Source organism: Temnothorax nylanderi, unplaced genomic scaffold, assembly GCF_030848795.1.
Source record: "Temnothorax nylanderi isolate EJ_2023f unplaced genomic scaffold, tnyl_v1.0 TNYL_tig0398_pilon, whole genome shotgun sequence".
Lineage (NCBI taxonomy): Eukaryota > Metazoa > Arthropoda > Insecta > Hymenoptera > Formicidae > Temnothorax > Temnothorax nylanderi.
The window spans coordinates 109,634-129,034 of record NW_027249460.1 but is presented as its reverse complement, the minus strand read 5'-3'; the positions used below and the strand labels follow the sequence as shown (position 1 = coordinate 129,034).

The window sequence follows — 19,401 nt, the reverse complement described above, 5'->3', positions numbered from 1 at the left end:
ACTTCTTGAGAAAGTCGTCGGGTTCGCGTTTACTCGACCCGGTGGTCGGCCTACTTCGCGGACCTTTCGGCACGCTTACTGCGGATATTCTACATGAGTTTGTGCCGTTATTCCCCGGCGTTACCTTTTGATTCGCGTATTCGCGGGCCGCTATCTTATTCGCGATCTCGGTCAAGCGTTGGGCGTTCCCCGAATCCTGGAGATGATTTGCGGCTCTTATATTGCGCAAAACTAAAAGAATTTATCTCGCTTTTTACGCCAGGGAAATTATAATACCGATCGAAATAATAATAATGCAAATTAATTATCAGATTGCAAGAGCCTATAATTGGAAATAAACTTAGTTTACTCGCGTACTTGTATAATCGAGGTATCTGGCGAGTACGGCGCGCAACTTAATTTACTTAATGACTATGCATCTATACCTAAACCCATCACCAATGATTTTTAACACGCTTATATCACTAGATATTTATGAAATGAAACTTAATTTTATAACTGACCGCGGTGTCTAATCTAAAACTAACCGAAAATCTCAATGTAAAATGCGCTTTTTTCGCGGTCGTTACTTCCGCCGGCCGGTTGTTACCTCCGGTCGCTTATTTGGCGGCTTCGTCCTCGGGTTCGCTCTTGCCGCTCGGGCTGGCAAATCCCTCGCTCTCGGATGGCCTGGTAGCCCTCGTTTCCGGAATCCTCTCCACAAGGATCCGTGAGTCGATTGTTATTCGCACGCTCGGGTGTGGTGTCGACTCGTGCGGCTGCTCGGAAGGGTGCGGCTGCAAGGTTAGGTATATTGGGCTGCCATGTACCATATACCTATGAAATGATCAGCTAATGCGATGCATGGTAGTGAGTGACGTGAAACTCACGACGGCGACTCGTCACACGTGAGCTAGGCTCGACACTGTTAGGGAGTTGAGAACCCGCCTTAAGGAAAACCATGCGAACCTATGTTGATACACGAGCGACGGATCTATGTAACAGATAGAGTGGAGACACGATTAAAGTGAGTCTTAAGAATATACACGCTTGCAGATTAATTGCTATTAATATATTAGCACCTCTCCTAATATAACATGGCGCAGTCGTAAACATAGAGAAAGAAAACAAAACAAATTAAGGAAAAGAGGACTAGCAACGTGGAAAAGGTGGCAAGTCAGCTAACCTAGAAAACTAGAAACCGCGCACCGGCGGGACAAGAAGACATGACTATAAGAAAACAAATAAAATGGGATATTCAAGAGGCATTAGTCCCATGAGGATGTCGGGGAACGTTGCAGAAAACTGGCAGATGTGGCGTAGCAGATTCGAGAACTATCTGAAAGCCTCGGAGGTGTCGAAGAAGCCACAAGAAACTCAATGTGCCCAGCTCCTGCATTACATAGGGAAGGAAGGTTTCAAAATATACAAAACCTTTACTTTAACTGAAAATGAAAAAGACAAGCTGCTTATATTACTGGAGAAGTTCGAAGCACACTTTCTACCAAAGGAAAATTTGTCGTATGAAAGATACGTGTTCTTCACGATGAGACAGAAAGGAGGACAGTCACTGGAACAGTTCGTGGTGGAACTCACAGAACAGGCCCAGAAGTGCAAGCTGGGGGATCTACAGAACAGCCTAATTAAATGTATGATCACCTGCGGAGTCAACAGCAACAAGATGAGGGAGAAGCTACTGCAGGATGACTCGCTGACGCTAGAACGGGCTATTCACCAATGCAAGGTGATGGAGAAGGCGAAAATCTAGAGCAAGAAGATGGAGGCCACCGGGGAAACGACGGAAACAGTAGATTTAATTAAATCGCAGAAAAAGTTAGGTCAGGTACAGGCAGGGGGAGGTAAAAGTGTCTACAAAGCTAAAGAAAAAGTAATAGTTAAATGCACGAAATGCGGCAAGAATCACAATTTAAACAATTGTCCGGCATATGGAAAATTTTGCGCAAAATGCAGTAAGAAAAATCATTTTACAGTTGTATGTAAAAGTAGCAATAAAAAGAAAGTAAATTAAATTCAGGAAAAAGAAGAAAAGAAAGTAGATACTCTTACATCCCAGGACGATGAAGAATATTTGTTTATAGGAGCGATTGAAAATAATAGCGAGAAACATGTCTGGTTTACAGAGTTAGAAATAAAGAATAAAAGAATGAAATTCAAAGTAAATACAGGGGCAATGTGTAATGTAATGTCAATAGTACACTTAAAGTCATTAGGTTTAGATAACGTTAGGATCAAACCAACGGATACAATGCTCAAGGCATATACGGGGGATAAGTTACAGGTCAAAGGTATATGTACAATAAGTGCCAAGAAAAAGGATAGAGTTTTCAAAATAGATTTTTATATTGTTGAGACAAATACTCCCAGCAATCCTAGGATTATCGTCATGTTTAGAATTAAATATTATAAAGAAGATAGAAAGTATAAACGATAGTAGCACTTATGAGGAGTTAGTGAGGGAGTATAAAGAGATTTTCTCAGGAATTGGCTGCTTCTCAAAGCCATATCATATAAAGTTAAAAGAAAACTCGCAGCCAGTGATTCATCCGACACGCAGAGTAGCTTTATCATTATTGCCTAAGTTAAAAGAATGTCTGGATGAACTAGTAAGACAGAAAATAATTGAAAAGGTAGAAGAGGCTACGGATTGGGTGAATCCTCTGGTAATAACTCGCAAACCTAATGGTAGTCTGAGAATCTGTCTGGATCCAAAAGATCTAAATAACACTATAAAACGCGAACAATGTTTAATTAAAACGTTATAGAAAATTACAGCAAATTTAGCAGGAGCCAAGGTTTTCAGCACGTTAGATGCGACAAGCGGATTTGATCAAATACGTTTAGATGAAGAAAGCTCATATTTATGCACTTTCGCAACACCTTTTGGTCGGTACAGATCTCTGAGAATGCCATATGGTTTAATATCAGCTCCGGAAGTGTTTCAGGAGAAATTTAGACAAACTTTTGAAGATTGTGAAGGATGTGAGCAATACATAGATGATGTTATTGTCTGGGGGAAAAACAAAACGGAACATGACAAAATACATTACAATTATTTAGGAGTTAAAAAATGTTTGGCTCTCGCAAAACAATCGGTTTACTGGCCGACAATGAGCAATGAAATCATACAAAAGATAGAATCGTGCCACATTTGTGTAAAATACTCAAATTCGCAAAGGTCCGAAAGTCTAAAGACACATGAAATTAAAATGTTGCCGTGGAATAAAGTAGGGTGCGATTTGTTTGAGCTACAGGAGAAAAATTATTTTCTAGTAATTGATTATTATTCTAAATTCATAGAAATAGAAGAAGTGACAGATGAAAGTAGTAGTTACAGAATAATCATGTTTTAAAAGCAATGTTTGCGAGGCACGGCATACCGCTAATAGTAATAAGTGAAGGAGGACCACAGTTTTCGTCACATATATTCAAAAAATTTGCTAGAGACTGGGAGTTCACTCATATCCTTACCTCTCCTACATATGCACAATCAAATGAAATGGCTGAACGCAATGTACAAACGGCTAAGAACATGTTCAAAAAAGTTCTAGAAGAAAGGAAAGATATTTATTTGGGACTCCTTTATTATAGAAACATGCCAATCTTTGAGAATTTCTCACCGTCCCAAATTCTAATGAGCAGGAAGTTACGAAGAACAGTTCCAAGTACTAACGAGAAGTTAATACCCAAATTAGTAGATAGGAAAATGTTAGGAAAAGCAATTAGAGATAATCAAAAGATACAACAACATTACTATAACAAGAGAGGAACAAGGTCGTTACCAGAAATAAAAAATGGAAGTAGAGTAGCAATACAGCTAAAACCAAAGGGTAATTGGATACCGGGTTTTGTAATACGGAAAACTAGAGATAGAACATATCATGTAAAAACAGATAATGGTTCTGAATATATCAGAAACAGAGTATTTATAAAAGTTGCTAAGCATGCAAAAAATAGAAGAGTACCGAGGAACCATTATTTGTTTAACAGTCCGAGAGAAGAGGATGAGAAGGAAACAAAGAAATGTTATATTGAAATAGAAAGTGATAGGGGAGAGAGAGTAGAAGATGATGAAGACGGAAGAGAAAGAAATAGGCAGGACAATCACAGAGAAAGGGATGCCGCGTCAGATACAAAGAATAACATAGCATCAGAAAGCGAACTAGAGATAAGCAATACAGAGGGAGGTTTAGATGAGGCTGAGTTAAACTACCGAAATCCGACAACTACTAGAAGCGGAAGAATAATAAAACAACCGGATAGATTAAACTTATAAGTAGATTAAGATTATCTGAAAAAGGGGGATGTTAGGGAGTTGAGAACCCGCCTTAAGAAAAACCATGCGAACCTATGTTGATACACGAGCGACGCATCTATGTAACAGATAGAGTGGATGTTGGCAGCGCCGCCAATATACTCAGGGGGCCACCGAGGCTAGAGGTTGGCAGTACGTAAGGGGCGAGAGGTTAACGCGCGGGAATCAGAACTGTTGTACAGGCATACGAATAAACGTGTAATAAGCACCAGCAAGTTGTACGTTAGTTAAGAACCTAACAGTGGCGACGAGGATAATCGTGACCGACGCACCAACGTCATGGCAGACGCACTCCTTGCAAAACTGCTCGAGCAGCAACAATCTCTCATGGCGCAGATGCAGCAACAACAGGCACAAGCTCAAGCTAACCAAAATGCGCTCCAAGCGCACATGCAAAAGCAAATCGATGCACTCGCAGAGACCATGAGACACGTCGGCAAGGGTCAAACAGCTAACCCGTCAGAGGTAGTACAAGACACGCTCAGCCGCAGTATCGACGTCTTCAAGCCGGAACCTTCTTCCTCATTTGCAAAATGGTATAAAAAACATGAAAACGTATTCACAAAGGACGGACATAACCTAGAAGATGCAGCTAAGGTACGTTTACTGTTACGAAAGCTTAGTCAAGAAGCTTACGACAAGTATGCTAGCATTATTTTGCCAAGAGTGCCCAACACTTTATCATTTGTGGAAACAGTACAAAAACTCGAGACCATTTTCGGGGAAACCGAGTCTTTATTCAACAAAAGATATAAATGTCTGAACATAGAAAAATCAGCTGAAGAAGATTACGTGACATACGGAGCTAGGGTTAATTGCTTATGTGAAGAATTTCAGGTCTCCTCAATAACTCCAAATCAATTCAGAGAGCGACTGTTAACCCTGCTAGAGGAACCTGAGAAGAGCAACACACTTTCAGTAGAACTTCTGGTATCAGAGGCCAAACGATTCCTCACTATCAAAAAAGACTCCGCAATGTTGCAGACAGCAGAGGTGGCCGCAATAAGGACACAAGTCAGGAGTACTAACAAACCCAAGGACTCACACCCAAGGAAGAAGCCAAACTCACCATGTTGGGGTTGCGGACAACTCCATTATAAATCTGAATGTCCTTTTAAAAATCACCGTTGTGAAACATGCAGTAAAATAGGGCATACAGAGGGATTTTGTCTCACACCTGGACAAAAAGCTAAAGATAAGCAAACAAATGCAAAATAGGAACACACATCAAACTTTGTTGTATGTCAAGCGACATCAAATCAACTCGACGCCTTACGCAAGTACATCGAGATACAAGTCAATGAAGTACCGGTGGTCGTTCAATTGGATTCTGGCTCCGACGGCACCATCATTTCACAGGAGCTGTATAAAAAACTGAACCCGCAACCGCTAAGACCATCCACGATATCGGCAGCCAGTGCTACTGCCCACGCCATGCAATTCATCGGCGAATTCGACGCCAGAGTCCAATTCAAGGATAAGTTGCACACTGGCACAATTCAGGTGTTTTCTAACCCCAAACTGAATGTGTTAGGAATTGATTTTATGGAAAAACTCGGCCTATTTGAAGTACCTCTAAACACCATATGTGCGACAATCAAAGTGGATCCAGCAGCATTTGCAGCCCAGCTCATCAGAGAGTTCCCCAAGCTGTTTAGCGACACCCCTGGGTGTGTTACCGCTTTTCAACCTAAACTCACATTGAAACCAAACCAGTATTCCGTCCAAAGAGATCTGTACCTTTCGGCTCCATGGGGTTAATCGAAAGTGAGATACAAAGATTAGTCGATGCCCAAATAACCACACCTATTGATTTTTCAGAATGGGCAGCACCTATAGTCGTAACCCGCAGAAAAAACGGCAGCATACGAATCTGCGGAGACTACAGCACAGGCCTCAACGAACAATTAGAGCCGTGCCAGCACCCACTACCTCTGTCAGAAGACATTTACGCAAAGGTACGGAAATGCAAATATATCTCAAAAATTGACATCTCAGATGCATTCCTGAACGTAGAGGTACACCCAGAATCTCGCAAACTATTAACAATCAACACCCATAAGGGTTTATTTCAATATAACCGCCTAGCACCCGGAGGTAAGTCAGCACCGGGACTCTTCCAGAAAAACATGGAACAAGCTTTCGGAGATATAGAAGGAGTAGATACATTCATAGACGACTTTATTATTTATCACGAAACCAAAGAAGGACACGACAACATCATGAGGAAGGTACTATCTCGATTACAAAATCTTGGATTTCGAGTAAAATTGTCTAAATGCGAATTCTATAAGAATAAACTATTATACTTAGGAAATATAATAGACGGCACAGGAATCAAACCAGATCCTGAGAAGATTAAGGCAATCCGTGACATGCAAGCACCCACTACAGTACCGCAGCTCAGATCACTATTAGGAGCTATTAACTATCACAGCAAGTTTATAAAGGATATGCGTAAACTGAGGGCCCCGAGGGACGCTTTACTAAAAAAAGGCGTAGAATTTCGTTGGACACCAGAATGCCAAGAAGCATTTTGCAAGTTCAAACAGCTACTAACATCAGAGTTACAATTCGTCCATTATGATCCAGATCTACCCTTAATTGCAGCCGCAGATGCATTCACGAGGGAATCGGCGCATATTTAGCACATATAATGCCAGATAACACCAAAAGACTTATCGCCTGTGCGTCCAGAGCTCTATCACCAGCAGAAAAAAACTATAGCCAAATAGAAAGCCCATCGGAGCTTCAGGTGCCCTGCCGAGGAGGTGTTGGACTCTCAGGGGCTGAGGTTAGCTGGATGGATAGGAGTGGGGGCGTCTTAGAACGAAAGCTATTCTGGACTGTTAATCCAAAGTTGTTGGGAAACCTGTTGCGCAGAGGAGCGATCCAATTAACCTGCAGGATCGCTCAGGCCAGCCCTAGCAAAAAAGTATATACAAGGTATACAGAAGGTATACACAATTTATGTATGCGTTTACAGAGTTTCTGTATCCGTATATCAAATACGTGTATCCTATTCCGTGGCCTGTGTATTCGGATATTCACGACCAATATACCCCTTAAGTATAAAGAGACCCCAGTTGTAAGTATATGGAAGGTTTGTGTATACACATATTAATCTTCCGTATACTCAATTAAGTATCTTCACGTGCATGCATACCGTATGTTCGACTTGCATATCCGGACATCTGTATACAGAATTCAATATCCAAGATGGTCTAAGAGTTGTTTATACCCTCCAGTATATACAAATAAGTTGTTTATACCCAGGAAGTTGTTTATACCCAGTGTATACAGATAATTGCAGTTGTTTATACTCTCTCAGTATATACAATTAAATAATAGCGAGTAAAGGATTAGTATCATATTATTTTTTAGAAATATGCTGAAATTTATGTTAGTGATTATTATATTATTTGCAATGTAAGTTTTTGTAAATATTGCTACCAAAATTGTTCATACTTATATTTTTTATTTTTATTAAAAATCTAAGGAAGAGTGATGCCTTAACGAAGAGTATTTAAAATTTAGTGAACTTTATAAATTAGGAATTAGAAGCCTTGCGATCCAAGCCTAGTTCTTTGACGGCCTTATGTTAGTTTCTGTATATATATATACTATATATATACATATAATTTTTCCAACAAACTGCGCGCCGATTAATGTCGGACTTTAAAACACAGTTATTGTTAGAATTAAAAACCCTTCCCTCCCCGGAATTAAATCGACTCGATTTAATTATCTAAAAACTGTAAAGAATTTTATTGCGAAAAAAATTACCTCAGCGCCCTACGACGCCCTACACGGAATGAGGGAGGTTCCAGGTTCGAACCCTGGCTGAGGTAATTTTTTTCGCAATAAAATTCTTTACAGTTTTTAGATAATTAAATCGAGTCGATTTAATTCCGGGGAGGGAAGGGTTTTTAATTCTAACAATAACTGTGTTTTAAAGTCCGACATTAATCGGCGCGCAGTTTGTTGGAAAAATTATATGTATATATATAGTATATATATATACAGAAACTAACATAAGGCCGTCAAAGAACTAGGCTTGGATCGCAAGGCTTCTAATTCTTGATTGTATATTGTCGATCCTATTTCTCTTATTATTATTTATAAATTAGTACAATTAAGAATTTTTAATTGACTATATACTGGCAATGATTATAATCGTGGCAACGATTATAATCGTCGTGACGAATCGTCACCGCGTTTCGACCAAGGATTCCTGGTCATTTAAATTGATGTAATTTTAGATGCTTATAATATAAGCGTCTTAATTAAATAATTAAATTCATTCCGAAAAATATTACCTCAGCCAGGGTTCGAACCTGGAACCTCCCTCATTTCGTGCGGGCGTCGTACCAATTCGACCACCGAGGCATGTGGTAATATTTATCGCAATAACAATGTATTAAGATGACAAACAATATAAGGTGGAACACCGCTTTTCAGTCAAAGGTGTATATTCAAACCAAATAAGTAACATTTGCTTCGCCAGAGAATAATTAACACAATTAAGAATTTTTAATTGACTATATACTGGCAATGATTATAATTGTGGCAACGATTATAATCGTCGTAACGAATCGTCACCGCGTTTCGACCAAGCGGTGTTCCATCTTATATTGTTTGTCATCTTAATACATTGTTATTGCGATAAATATTACCACATGCCTCGGTGGTCGAATTGGTACGACGTCCGCACGGAATGAGGGAGGTTCCAGGTTCGAACCCTGGCTGAGGTAATATTTTTCGCAATAAATTTAATTATTTAATTAAGACGCTTATATTATAAGCATCTAAAATTACATTAATTTAAATAACCAGGAATCCTTGGTCGAAACGCGGTGACGATTCGTCACGATGATTATAATCGTTGCCACGATTATAATCATTGCCAGTATATAGTCAATTAAAAATTCTTAATTGTGTTAATTATTCTCTGGCGAAGCAAATGTTACTTATTTGGTTTATAAATTAGTGTACCTATCTTAACAAATGTTTAACTAGCGTAGAATAAAAAGAGTATAATTAATACATATATCTTATTCCATTGGTTCTCTGTAATAGCAAAGGCTGCATGCAGCTATTTTTAATGTTTCAAAAGTAAATTTATAGATAAAATTTAGTTTAAATTTGTACTGCAACTCTTATTTGAGATAAAAAATTTTAAACAACACTTAGGTTGCATTGTAAAAATTAATCTTTTTTTTTTGTTTTTAGAGCAGTTTTTGATTAAAACATGGTCATGGTGCACAGAAATAGAAACAGTGTCTCAAGTCATGGAAATATATTTTACTTTGCATTTTAAAGTTATAAAGAAGGTCTCAGAGTATACCAAATTGTATTCTAAAAAACGCACATACATAATAGAAGAGAAAACTATACATATATGCACACGAAATAATGTGTAGGAATGTATAGAGATTGCATGTAGTTCCCACGACCTTTATTCAGAAAGCATTTACATTTGCCATAATTCAAGTAGATAAGTTATAAAGCACCGTCACTGAAAGGTGCACGAAAGGAAAATACAATTGAATACCATCTCGCATTAAATGTTTATCACAATATATTCTTCACCATGCATTTAATTACATGCATTTTGGAAATGAGTAAAATAACAGTAAATTTTTACTCTAAAATTTCACTTAACTTTTCTGAGATCATACATCGAAAAAATAATTTAAAACATAAATAATTGAAAGTCAAAATATATACATATAAAAAGATTATGGAATAAAAAACATTTTTTAATCTTTCTCGTAAGTATTAGGTCGTTCAGTAACATATTTCTTTCCATCACAACATATTAAGATGCATTTAGATGATATATTGCCCATCTTACATATTTGGAGAGGTCCAAATGGATCTAGACTGCATTGCTTAATATGTGGAGGCATGTAAGGATTTCTATTTTGAGCCAATTGTATTGGGCGAATGAAGCAGAACACGTCTAATGACTGCTCTTGATAAGCTAGAAATATTAAATCAATATATGCATAAGCACCATCACAATCTAGTCGAACACAAGAGTCATTGCTGCTGTTTGGAGTGCCTTTTTCCCTGATAAATGACTCCAGATTTAACAACTCTATTGTAGCAGTCTACTGAAACGGATTTTATTAATAAAATATTGTAAAGATCCCTTTCATTTGCAGTAAGTTCTGAAATATACTTTCTGCCAAGAAGAGTATATTCATTACAGACAGTGTAATTTTTCAGTTGCTTATACATAAATATGTCTGAACAAAACTCTAAAATATTGTTGCGAACATTATACTGTTTACCACGTACTAATTTGGAGGCATTCTTGGACATAACATATTTGCGCCCCATTTGACTTACAATACCAGTTGTGCCTTTAATCAATCTTTTAAGATATCCATTGCCTGATTCGAAAACAAACGTGGACTAAGCCCAGAGTGGACCAAGCATAGAGACAATTTTTCCTAAATGCATACATAAATGGATATCATACACAACATTAGCTTCAGAGTACAGTCTGCTATATTCAATAGTAAATTCATGAAGTAAATTGTCAGCAAAATCTGCCTCATAAAAGGTTATTTTTTCTTGGAGATAAATATATACGGCAGTGACTAATTTTTTAAAATGGTTGTAATAAACTTCTGGTAATATGTGAAGAAGACATGGAAGCCCATAATATAGCAGAAAATTTCTTAATTCATTTCCTTTAAATCGTGCTCTATCTGTAAGTGATCTAGGCTTTCTTGATGCATAACTTGGAGGCGTTATTGAACACAGTCTTTTATCTACTTGTCCAATAAACGTCCCAATATAAAAATTATGTTGATGATTACTTGAATCAAACCATAGAGATAGCAATTTGTTCACTACGCCTTCTAGAGATTGGTGTAAATAAATCAATTGCAAACCCAAAACACATATTAAATTCTAGTAAATTATATATGCAAGATTTGCCTTTTACTCCTAAGTCAATATTTTCTCTCCTAATATCCTTTCGAATTTTTGTATCTGATCTGTTACGTCCAACCCCAGGATTAGGATAAGAAAAACTGGGAAGCGAAGGAAAGGCTAACCAGAAGAGCAGGGGTAAGGAAAGACGCAAGCAGATACTTACTCCGATGTTCGCAGGTACACGCTCTGAAGCGCGTGGCGCGAGCCGAACGCACTTTCAATGGCTCAGGAAGGGTCAACGTCCGTAGGGACGCTAGGACGCCTTCCGTGAGCGGTGCGATGGTCGGTCCTCTTTTAAGTCAGAGAATTTAATCCCTTTAACTTAGGACCGGACCTCATGCAATTTCGAGAGGGAGATGGTACTGAGGGTGAGGTCTTAATTTAATGAATTAATGGAGATGTCTTTAACATAAGTATTTATATTTATTTGACATAAAAGAGTGTTATCTGGTATAAAAGAAATAATTATAAGCTAGGCGTTAGTGTAAGATGTGTATGTGTATATGTTGTCACGATTTTTTCACTCCCGGAGCGGTCCGGGACGTGTGCCGGATCAAAAGGGGAAAGGAGAGCAGGAGGGTAGGCCTCTCCGGTGATTCTCTCGCACCTCCGACACTCCACGAAACGATTCTAATGTTGGGCGCCAGACGCGTAAATTCGCGTCCGCGAAATCGCGAGAAACCAAAAACGAGACGCGAAACGAAATAAGTCGGTGTGCGAGGGAATGGCTAGCTCGACGTAATAGCAGGGCGGGGTTGATGAAGGGCAGCGCGGTATTCGGCGGGGTGACGTCTAATAAATAATGTCGTAAACTCAAGCAATTAACAAATAAAGGATAACATTTATTCCTTAGTAATCTTCGGATGAACAGTAAATGCCAATTCGGCGTCTCTTAATCGAACCGAAACAAATAGGTGATCGATAACGCGGGCGTCAGATTTTTAATAACCAAAGGTGGTAACGCGGACGCCAGAATAAACGGAAATTTACGTTAACTCAGTAAACGCGCGGAATGCGCCGTTAGTAAGCGAAATAACGCGAGAAGAGAAGTAAATTTCTGAATCACCGAGATTATAGAAGTTCACAGATAATAATAGCAGAAGATTACGCGGACAAATCATATGGAGTAGCGGTCAAATTACGACCGAATACGGCGTAACTGGAATAAACGCGAAATAATAACGTGAAATACCGCGAAATGATAGTGCGTCACGCTTGGAGCGCGTGAGCGCACGGTCCAAACCCGTGCAGAGATTCTGTCGCCAAATAATCTTATTCTAACGCAAGTAGTAATCTTAATCTAACGCAGGTAATAGTCTTAGTCTAACGCAGAGAATAAACGTGACGCGAGTAACGTCCCAACGCAAGAAGGAACGAACGCAACATGTGATATCGCCAAGGACATCCTAACGCGACGAACAAGGCGCCGGGGCGCTCGACATAACGCGAAATACTAAACTAACGCGAGAAAATATGCGGAATTACCGCGAACAATACTATAACTAACGCGAAATGACCGATTTATCCTAACGCAAGAAACTGAGATTACGCAAGTGATTCTGATCGAACGCAACACCCGCGATCGTCAGCGATCGTCCAACGCGAAAAATGATGCGCCGAGACGCTCGGCATAACGCGAAATACTCGAATTAACGCGAGAAAGATTACGGGATTACCGCGAGTAATAACGAGACGCAACATTAGGTCGACACGAATGGTATCTTAAGGCGAACCACATCCTACCGCGAATAAGATCTCAACGCAGCCGATATCGCGAGGATAGTCTAAATGTCCGAACGCGAATCGTAAGAAACGCAATTAAACCAACGCGAATATCCCTCTAACGCCATTAATATCGCGTGCAGAATCTAAGATTTGACCGGGCGAAATACTACGCATAACGAGACACGCGGTCGTGAAAGCAAAGGGCGCGAGAAATGGCGTATTCGCGATATCGAACGTCGTCATCGACGCGCCTACCGCGATCTCCAGAGGTTCGTAGATTTCGATCGCGATTCCACGGCCACGAGACCATTCCGGTGCCCCTCGCTCTCGCTATCGATCGCTAAATACGCCTTGTCGGCGAATACGCTAGTTATCGCGAATTTTCCGAGCGAGAGTGCGACCCGGGGAGCGGTGTCGTGGCTTTACATAAAACGTTACCGAGGCAACCTCACCGTAGGCAGATTCTCTCCCGAGGGTCCTCGCCGTCGTCCCAAGGGTCGTAAAGAGAGCAGCCGGACGTCGTACTCAGCTCCCAAAATGCGACTTAACGCGAAGACAATACCGCGACTTGACTATCGACGTGCGTCGGTTATCGAGGACGATCCACGAATGCTCCCGAAATTTCGCTCGATGGCGGAATCGATAGCGCACCCCACCCCGGGCGTACGCGGCCCCGCGACGTTGGAGCGCGGACCAATGAGGGGTGAGCTCGCAGGCTCGCGGCGGATTCGTGCGTAGGGCCGTGAATTACGGCTTTCCGCAGGGCGCTAAACGGCCCTCGCTCGCGCGGCAATTTTTCCGGGATTCTCCCCGGCAGCGGACGGGACGTTTTAGCCTCCGCGTTCCTTCCTGTCGGTTCGGGAATGGTGGCCAACCATCCCGGGATCCGGTCAGTAATGTGAGGAGGGCAGGTGAGCTGATTTCGCCCCGGCGTCCCGGGGCCCTGCCATTATGGGCTCGCCCGCCGCTGTGTCACGCGCCGCGCGCGTGTTTTCCTGCGCTCCGTCGCTCTCGGCGGCCCGCGAGTTGTCGCTTCGATCCGCTTTCCGTCGTCCGATTTCTTGCCTTGTCCTTCTCGTCGACTCCGCTTTCGCGTCCTCTGCATCCTTTCAGGAAACTCCGGTCTTCGGCTCGGTGAGGCGCCACGCAAATGATACAAAATAAAATAAGAGGGATCAGTAAATGCAACGCGAGTACAATATGCCCCTGGAGATCTCGTATCGATTCGTTGAACCGTCCTCGGGCGTGAAAAAGGTCGCGAAACCCGCGCCTTGTGACGGCGGCGGGGCGCTGCAACGATGCAGCGAAACTGCAACGTCACAATGTATATATTAAAACAAATGAAACTTTATGTAAACGGTTATTGTATATTATGTGGATTCTGGACGATTTGCGTAGGTACATTTAATAAAATTTTCTATCGAGAAGAAACGCGCGGTGATCTCATCAAAATCTGACGCGGGTGGATTTTCGGTGGTTAAATCGATGACCGGTGTAGGCACAGTCAAGTCGATTACTTCCGGCGCGGGTAAATTGTTGTTCTCTGTCGTCAGAGCAGAGTGTAGTGTGTTAAGCCGGCGCAGTTCGGCTAGGGCGTCCTCGGAGATGAATCTCCCGGAGAGGACGGATGTTATTACCGGAAAACGATTCTGCCGGTTTTGATGTTGCAGAATGCGTTCTCTCCGCTTCTTGCCTGCTCTATGTTTCCATACTATCTATATAGGAAAAGGCTTTTTAATTACTCCGAGCGGATAATCGCTAAAGCAACTAGGCGGGAGAATAACTTTAAGGAGGAACAGCGGATTGATGGGAGATCCTGAGCGAATATCGCTAGGACAAAAGGATTCTTAATTATCTTGAGCGGATAACGCCAAGGTAATTAAGCGGGAGAATTGAGAATTAACGGGAGGTCTTGAGCGAATAGCGCTAAGACAAAAGATTCTTAATTACTTTGAGCGAGTAACGCTAAAGCAATTAAACGGGAGTATTGAGAGGTCCTGAGCGAATATCGCTAGAACAAGAAAACTGAAAATCCTCTGAGCAGATAATGCTTGGGGGATTACAGCTGAGCCGTGAGAAGCAGAATTACGGGCCGGTAGAGGAGTGCCTTGAGCGTGTTGTCGCTAAGGTAAGGATTCGATAATTACTCTGAGCAAGTAGTATTAGAGTAATTTCGAGAGGAATTATAACAATCTTGAGCGGAGAACGCTAAGATTATTCGAGACAGGAATAGAATGGCTATTATGATACGACTTATATACTTTTATACGTGTGCAGGCAATTGAAAGTTAGAGTGAACGAATATTTAGGACTTACAATTTGTTGAAATATATATATATGTATACGTAAAATATATATATATATATATATTTCTGTCGGGCGCTGGTACTGACCGCAGGTCTCGCCGAGTCGCTAGTGAGGGCGATTCGTGGCACTTAGCGCGCACAGAATTTACTCGCGATACTTTAGGTTGGCGAACAACAGAAAACTGCCTTTAATAAGTAAGTGAAAACTGGGATGAGTATGCGGACTCAGAAGTGAACTGTCTCGTGCCGGATCGGAAGTGTCTCCAAGTGCGTAAAGTCGCGATTTTTATACAGAATTAAGGAGGCGGGATTATTTTTTAATATGATTTGATTGGTGGAGTTCTCTTCCGATCGTGACGTAACTTTCGGTTTTTCGCCTATCCCTTCGAGCTAGATATAATTATCTATTTTTAAGGTTGTCCATTGGCGAGTTTTGTCGTAAGGCCCACCCCCGCCGTCTTATTTTTTGGGGGTCTAAGTTATCGATTCTTCCAGTGACGCATCCATTTTTTTTTATTATTATTGTCGATTTCTCTTTTATTAGGGCTCTGGGTTCTTAGTTTATCTTGCGACCCTATTTTCAGTACCGATAGACAAATGCATTCCATCTAATCTTAATTGCAGTTTTATTGCAAACAGAAACTTCCGCCACGTGCTCTTACAAGATTTCCAGAAGCACGTTTTAGACCTCGTTTCTGTTTGTCGGAACATTGCGCGGGCAATTTTGAGCTACCCTTATGAAAAATAACTATTTAGATTCAATAGTAACTGTTCAGGAAAACTATTAGTAAATTTCTAGTAGTTTTTTGGCGGACTACTGAGAAACTGTTTAGGGACTAAATATTATTGTCCAACAGTAACTATTCATAAAACTATTTACGAATAGTTTTCTATGGAAAAATACTATTGAGATTCAATAGCAACTATTCGCAAAGCTATTGACAGTTACTACTCATTGTGAGACAGAAAATGTCGATGAAAGCAGTGAAATCAGCAGCAATTGTACTGAATGTAATGAAGATGAAATGGGACAATTTGAAGATGCTCCCGAGGATCCAGATGTAGAGGTGAGTCATTATTGACCATGCATACACTATTATATGGTGATATAAGCAAATTATACAATTTGGTAGAACGCATATATTTTCATTAAGAGCGAAATAAAACTGTATTTAATGCAGTTTGATCTTCGATTATCCGAGCATGTGGTTTTGATGTACAAAAAATAAACGTTCTACGGCTTGATTACTTAAAATATTTGATCATCCAAGTGTTGTTCTATTACTTCAAATAATGGAGGTTTCATTGAATATATATGTTCATATTCATTGAATATTACTGTTTACTGACATCAGAACACCGTAAAAAAATCTATGTATAATTGTAATTTTTTGTATAAATTTAGTACATGGTATATAATATATAATTAATTACATTTTTTAATTTGTCCATTAAATATATATTAATAAACGGCCGCATACTTCTTGTAAGAAGCTTCATAGATTTGTAAAGTATTTAAAAATTAAGTTTTAAATAATGTTTTTTCACAAGATTTTGATTTTACTTAACAGTAGACTATGTTTTAATTGCCATTTAGTAAATTTTAATAATTTGTTTAGGAAAGAATACCTTTGTTTGAAGGATGTAACTTAACAAAAGAAGAGAGCAAGCTGCTCATCTTAAGTTTTGCGTTACGACATGGTTTGTCAGATATAGGATTGTCGCATTTGCTCCAACTTATTGACTGTCATTTGCCTCATGTGCAGTACAAATCCAAATATTTATTTTGCAAGGACTTCGAAACACCTGTTCCGGTTCGTAAAATATATTATTGTCAGGACTGTGAAAGTATTTTGGAATTTGAGGCAAATGCAGCTATTGCACGATGCAAAGATTGTGGAAATGAATATAATAAGAATAATTTGAAGACAACAGGGCACTACTTCATGTATCTTTCATTAACGGAGCAATTAACAAACATGCTAAATAATACTGATATCTCGCAACACCTCAAACAGCAGTATTATAATGAAAAAAGTGATGTTGTTAGTGGAAAGGTGTATCGTAAATTGATAGATAATCATGTAATATCCAAAACGGACATCACTTTGCAATGGAATACAGATGGTGTCCAAACGCACAAATCCTCAAAGATATCCATGTGGTCTATTCAAGTAAGCATCAATGAATTGCCTTATCGTTTGAGAAGACAGAATATGATACTATGTGGCCTATGGTATGGCAGTAAAAAACCTGTCATGGAAATGTTTTTGAAGCCATTTGTACAAGAATTAATTCGCCTTCATAATGATGGAATAATATGTAAATTACCTTTGTACAGAGATCCTGTTACTGTAAAAGTTCATGTATTACTTGCTCCAGTAGACTCGGTTGCTAGACCTCTTTTACAAAACATGAAACAGTTTAACGGTCATTTTGGTTGTTCATTTTGCCTTAACGAGGGCCAAAGAGTATCAATTGGAGCAGATTATACACGAGTGTATTGTGGAGGTATAAGTATATTACGAAATATAAGACAACATGAAGCTGATTGTGAGGAAGCTGTTAACAAACGAATCAGTATAAGGGGCATAAAGGGGCCTTCAATACTTATGACATTGCCTATATTCAATATTATTTCTTCGTGTGTCCCAGATTATATGCATTGTGTGCTCTTAGGTGTAGCGCGTACCTTTGCTGATGCATGGTTTAACTCAGTGTACAGTGATAAACCATGGTATATGGATAAATTTCTTCCAGAATTTGATTACAGGCTGACAAAAATTAAACCACCTTCTGAAATTAGTAGAACTCCAAGATCCATTAACGACAGAAAACTATGGAAAGCTTCTGAATGGAAGAATTATTTGCTATATTATTCTATACCGTGCATCACTAATTTAATGCCTTCTAAATATATAAAACATTGGTTTTTACTTACCTTCAGTATGTACATATTTCTAAAAGATAAAATTACGACACGTGAGTTTAATGTTGCAAAAGCAGCTCTTCTAAAATTTGTCACACAAGTGGAGAGCTTGTATGGTAAGGAGTTTGTAAAATATAATGTTCATATGTTGCGTCATATACCTCGGAGTGTTCAGAATTTTGGTGCCGTATGGTCACATTCTGCCTTTCCTTATGAACATTTCAACGGAATTTTGGGAAAGTTATTTAAGAACTCACAATGTGTACCCGAACAAATATGTAAATCTTACCAGCGACTTAAGGTAATAGATAAAATGTCAAGAACTGTTTGGTCACTACAAGATAAAAATATTCTTGGAAATTCGTTATTTGTGAAAATGCTCGGAAAATGTAAAATACAGTGTTCTGTTGAATATGATAATTTTTTACGATTATTTGGACGTTATAGGTATATGTCTTTGTCTTTGATCCAACAAACATCTATAGAAACACTACTACGTGAAAGCGTATTGAATGATGTACATTCTTATCAACGTTTTATATTTCAAAGTGTACTATATCATTCTACTGATTATAAGAGACTTGTAAAACGCTGTAATCATACCGTAGAATTGATTTGTAGAACGTATATGGTTATTACCCATATTTTTATTGTTTCTACTATTAATAATTATAATTTACGGAAAAGGTGTGTTGTCATGGGAAATCAATTATTACCATTAAATATTGAGATTGTTAAAGATGCTGAACTTCGTATTAGTTCAAAGAACTATGCCCATATAATGGAACAGTCTGATCGAATTATATGTGTTGAACCTCAGTCAATAAATAAAAAATGTGTACGAGTTCCTTATGGAACATTAGAAGATAAAGTATGTATCATACCGCTTGTCAATACAGTCGAAACAGATTAAACTACAATAAATACGGTGAATTGTATACCTCCTTGTATGTACAAATAAATACACTTTTCAAATACCTATCTTTTTGTTTTCCTTTGAAATAATATTTCTCATTATTTTTAATTACATTATTATTTCCAGTAACTGTGTAATAATTCTCTGTGATAATGCCATGTTTAATACTGTATTAGTACTTTTTGAATAGATTAATTACCCAATATTAATAAAATAATATAATAACTATCGAACACATACGTATTCTTGTCGTTAATTCATA

At 39.2% G+C, this 19,401-nt stretch overlaps 1 protein-coding gene and 1 pseudogene across 1 annotated transcript; both read left to right on the top strand.

The window, feature by feature from the left end:
* Nucleotides 1-1,211: 1,211 nt before the first annotated feature.
* LOC139782245 (uncharacterized) lies at nt 1,212-2,513 on the top strand (annotated as a pseudogene).
* A 12,522-nt stretch (nt 2,514-15,035) lies between these two features.
* Nucleotides 15,036-19,162, top strand: LOC139782246 (uncharacterized). The gene is made up of 3 exons (XM_071721217.1): nt 15,036-15,116; nt 16,215-16,361; nt 16,914-19,162. The coding sequence occupies exons 1-3, from the start codon at nt 15,036-15,038 to the stop codon at nt 19,134-19,136; spliced, it is 2,451 nt and encodes an 816-aa protein (XP_071577318.1). The 3' UTR covers nt 19,137-19,162.
* The last annotated feature ends 239 nt before the right edge of the window (nt 19,163-19,401 follow it).

Coding starts and splice junctions, on each gene's coding strand:
- LOC139782246 (XM_071721217.1), top strand. CDS start 15,036: ATGCTTGGGGGATTACAGCTGAGCCGTGAGAAGCAGAATTACGGGCCG. Junction 15,117..16,214: donor TTGAGCGTGTTGTCGCTAAG/GTAAGGATTCGA, acceptor GAGATTCAATAG/CAACTATTCGCAAAGCTATT. Junction 16,362..16,913: donor CCGAGGATCCAGATGTAGAG/GTGAGTCATTAT, acceptor TAATTTGTTTAG/GAAAGAATACCTTTGTTTGA.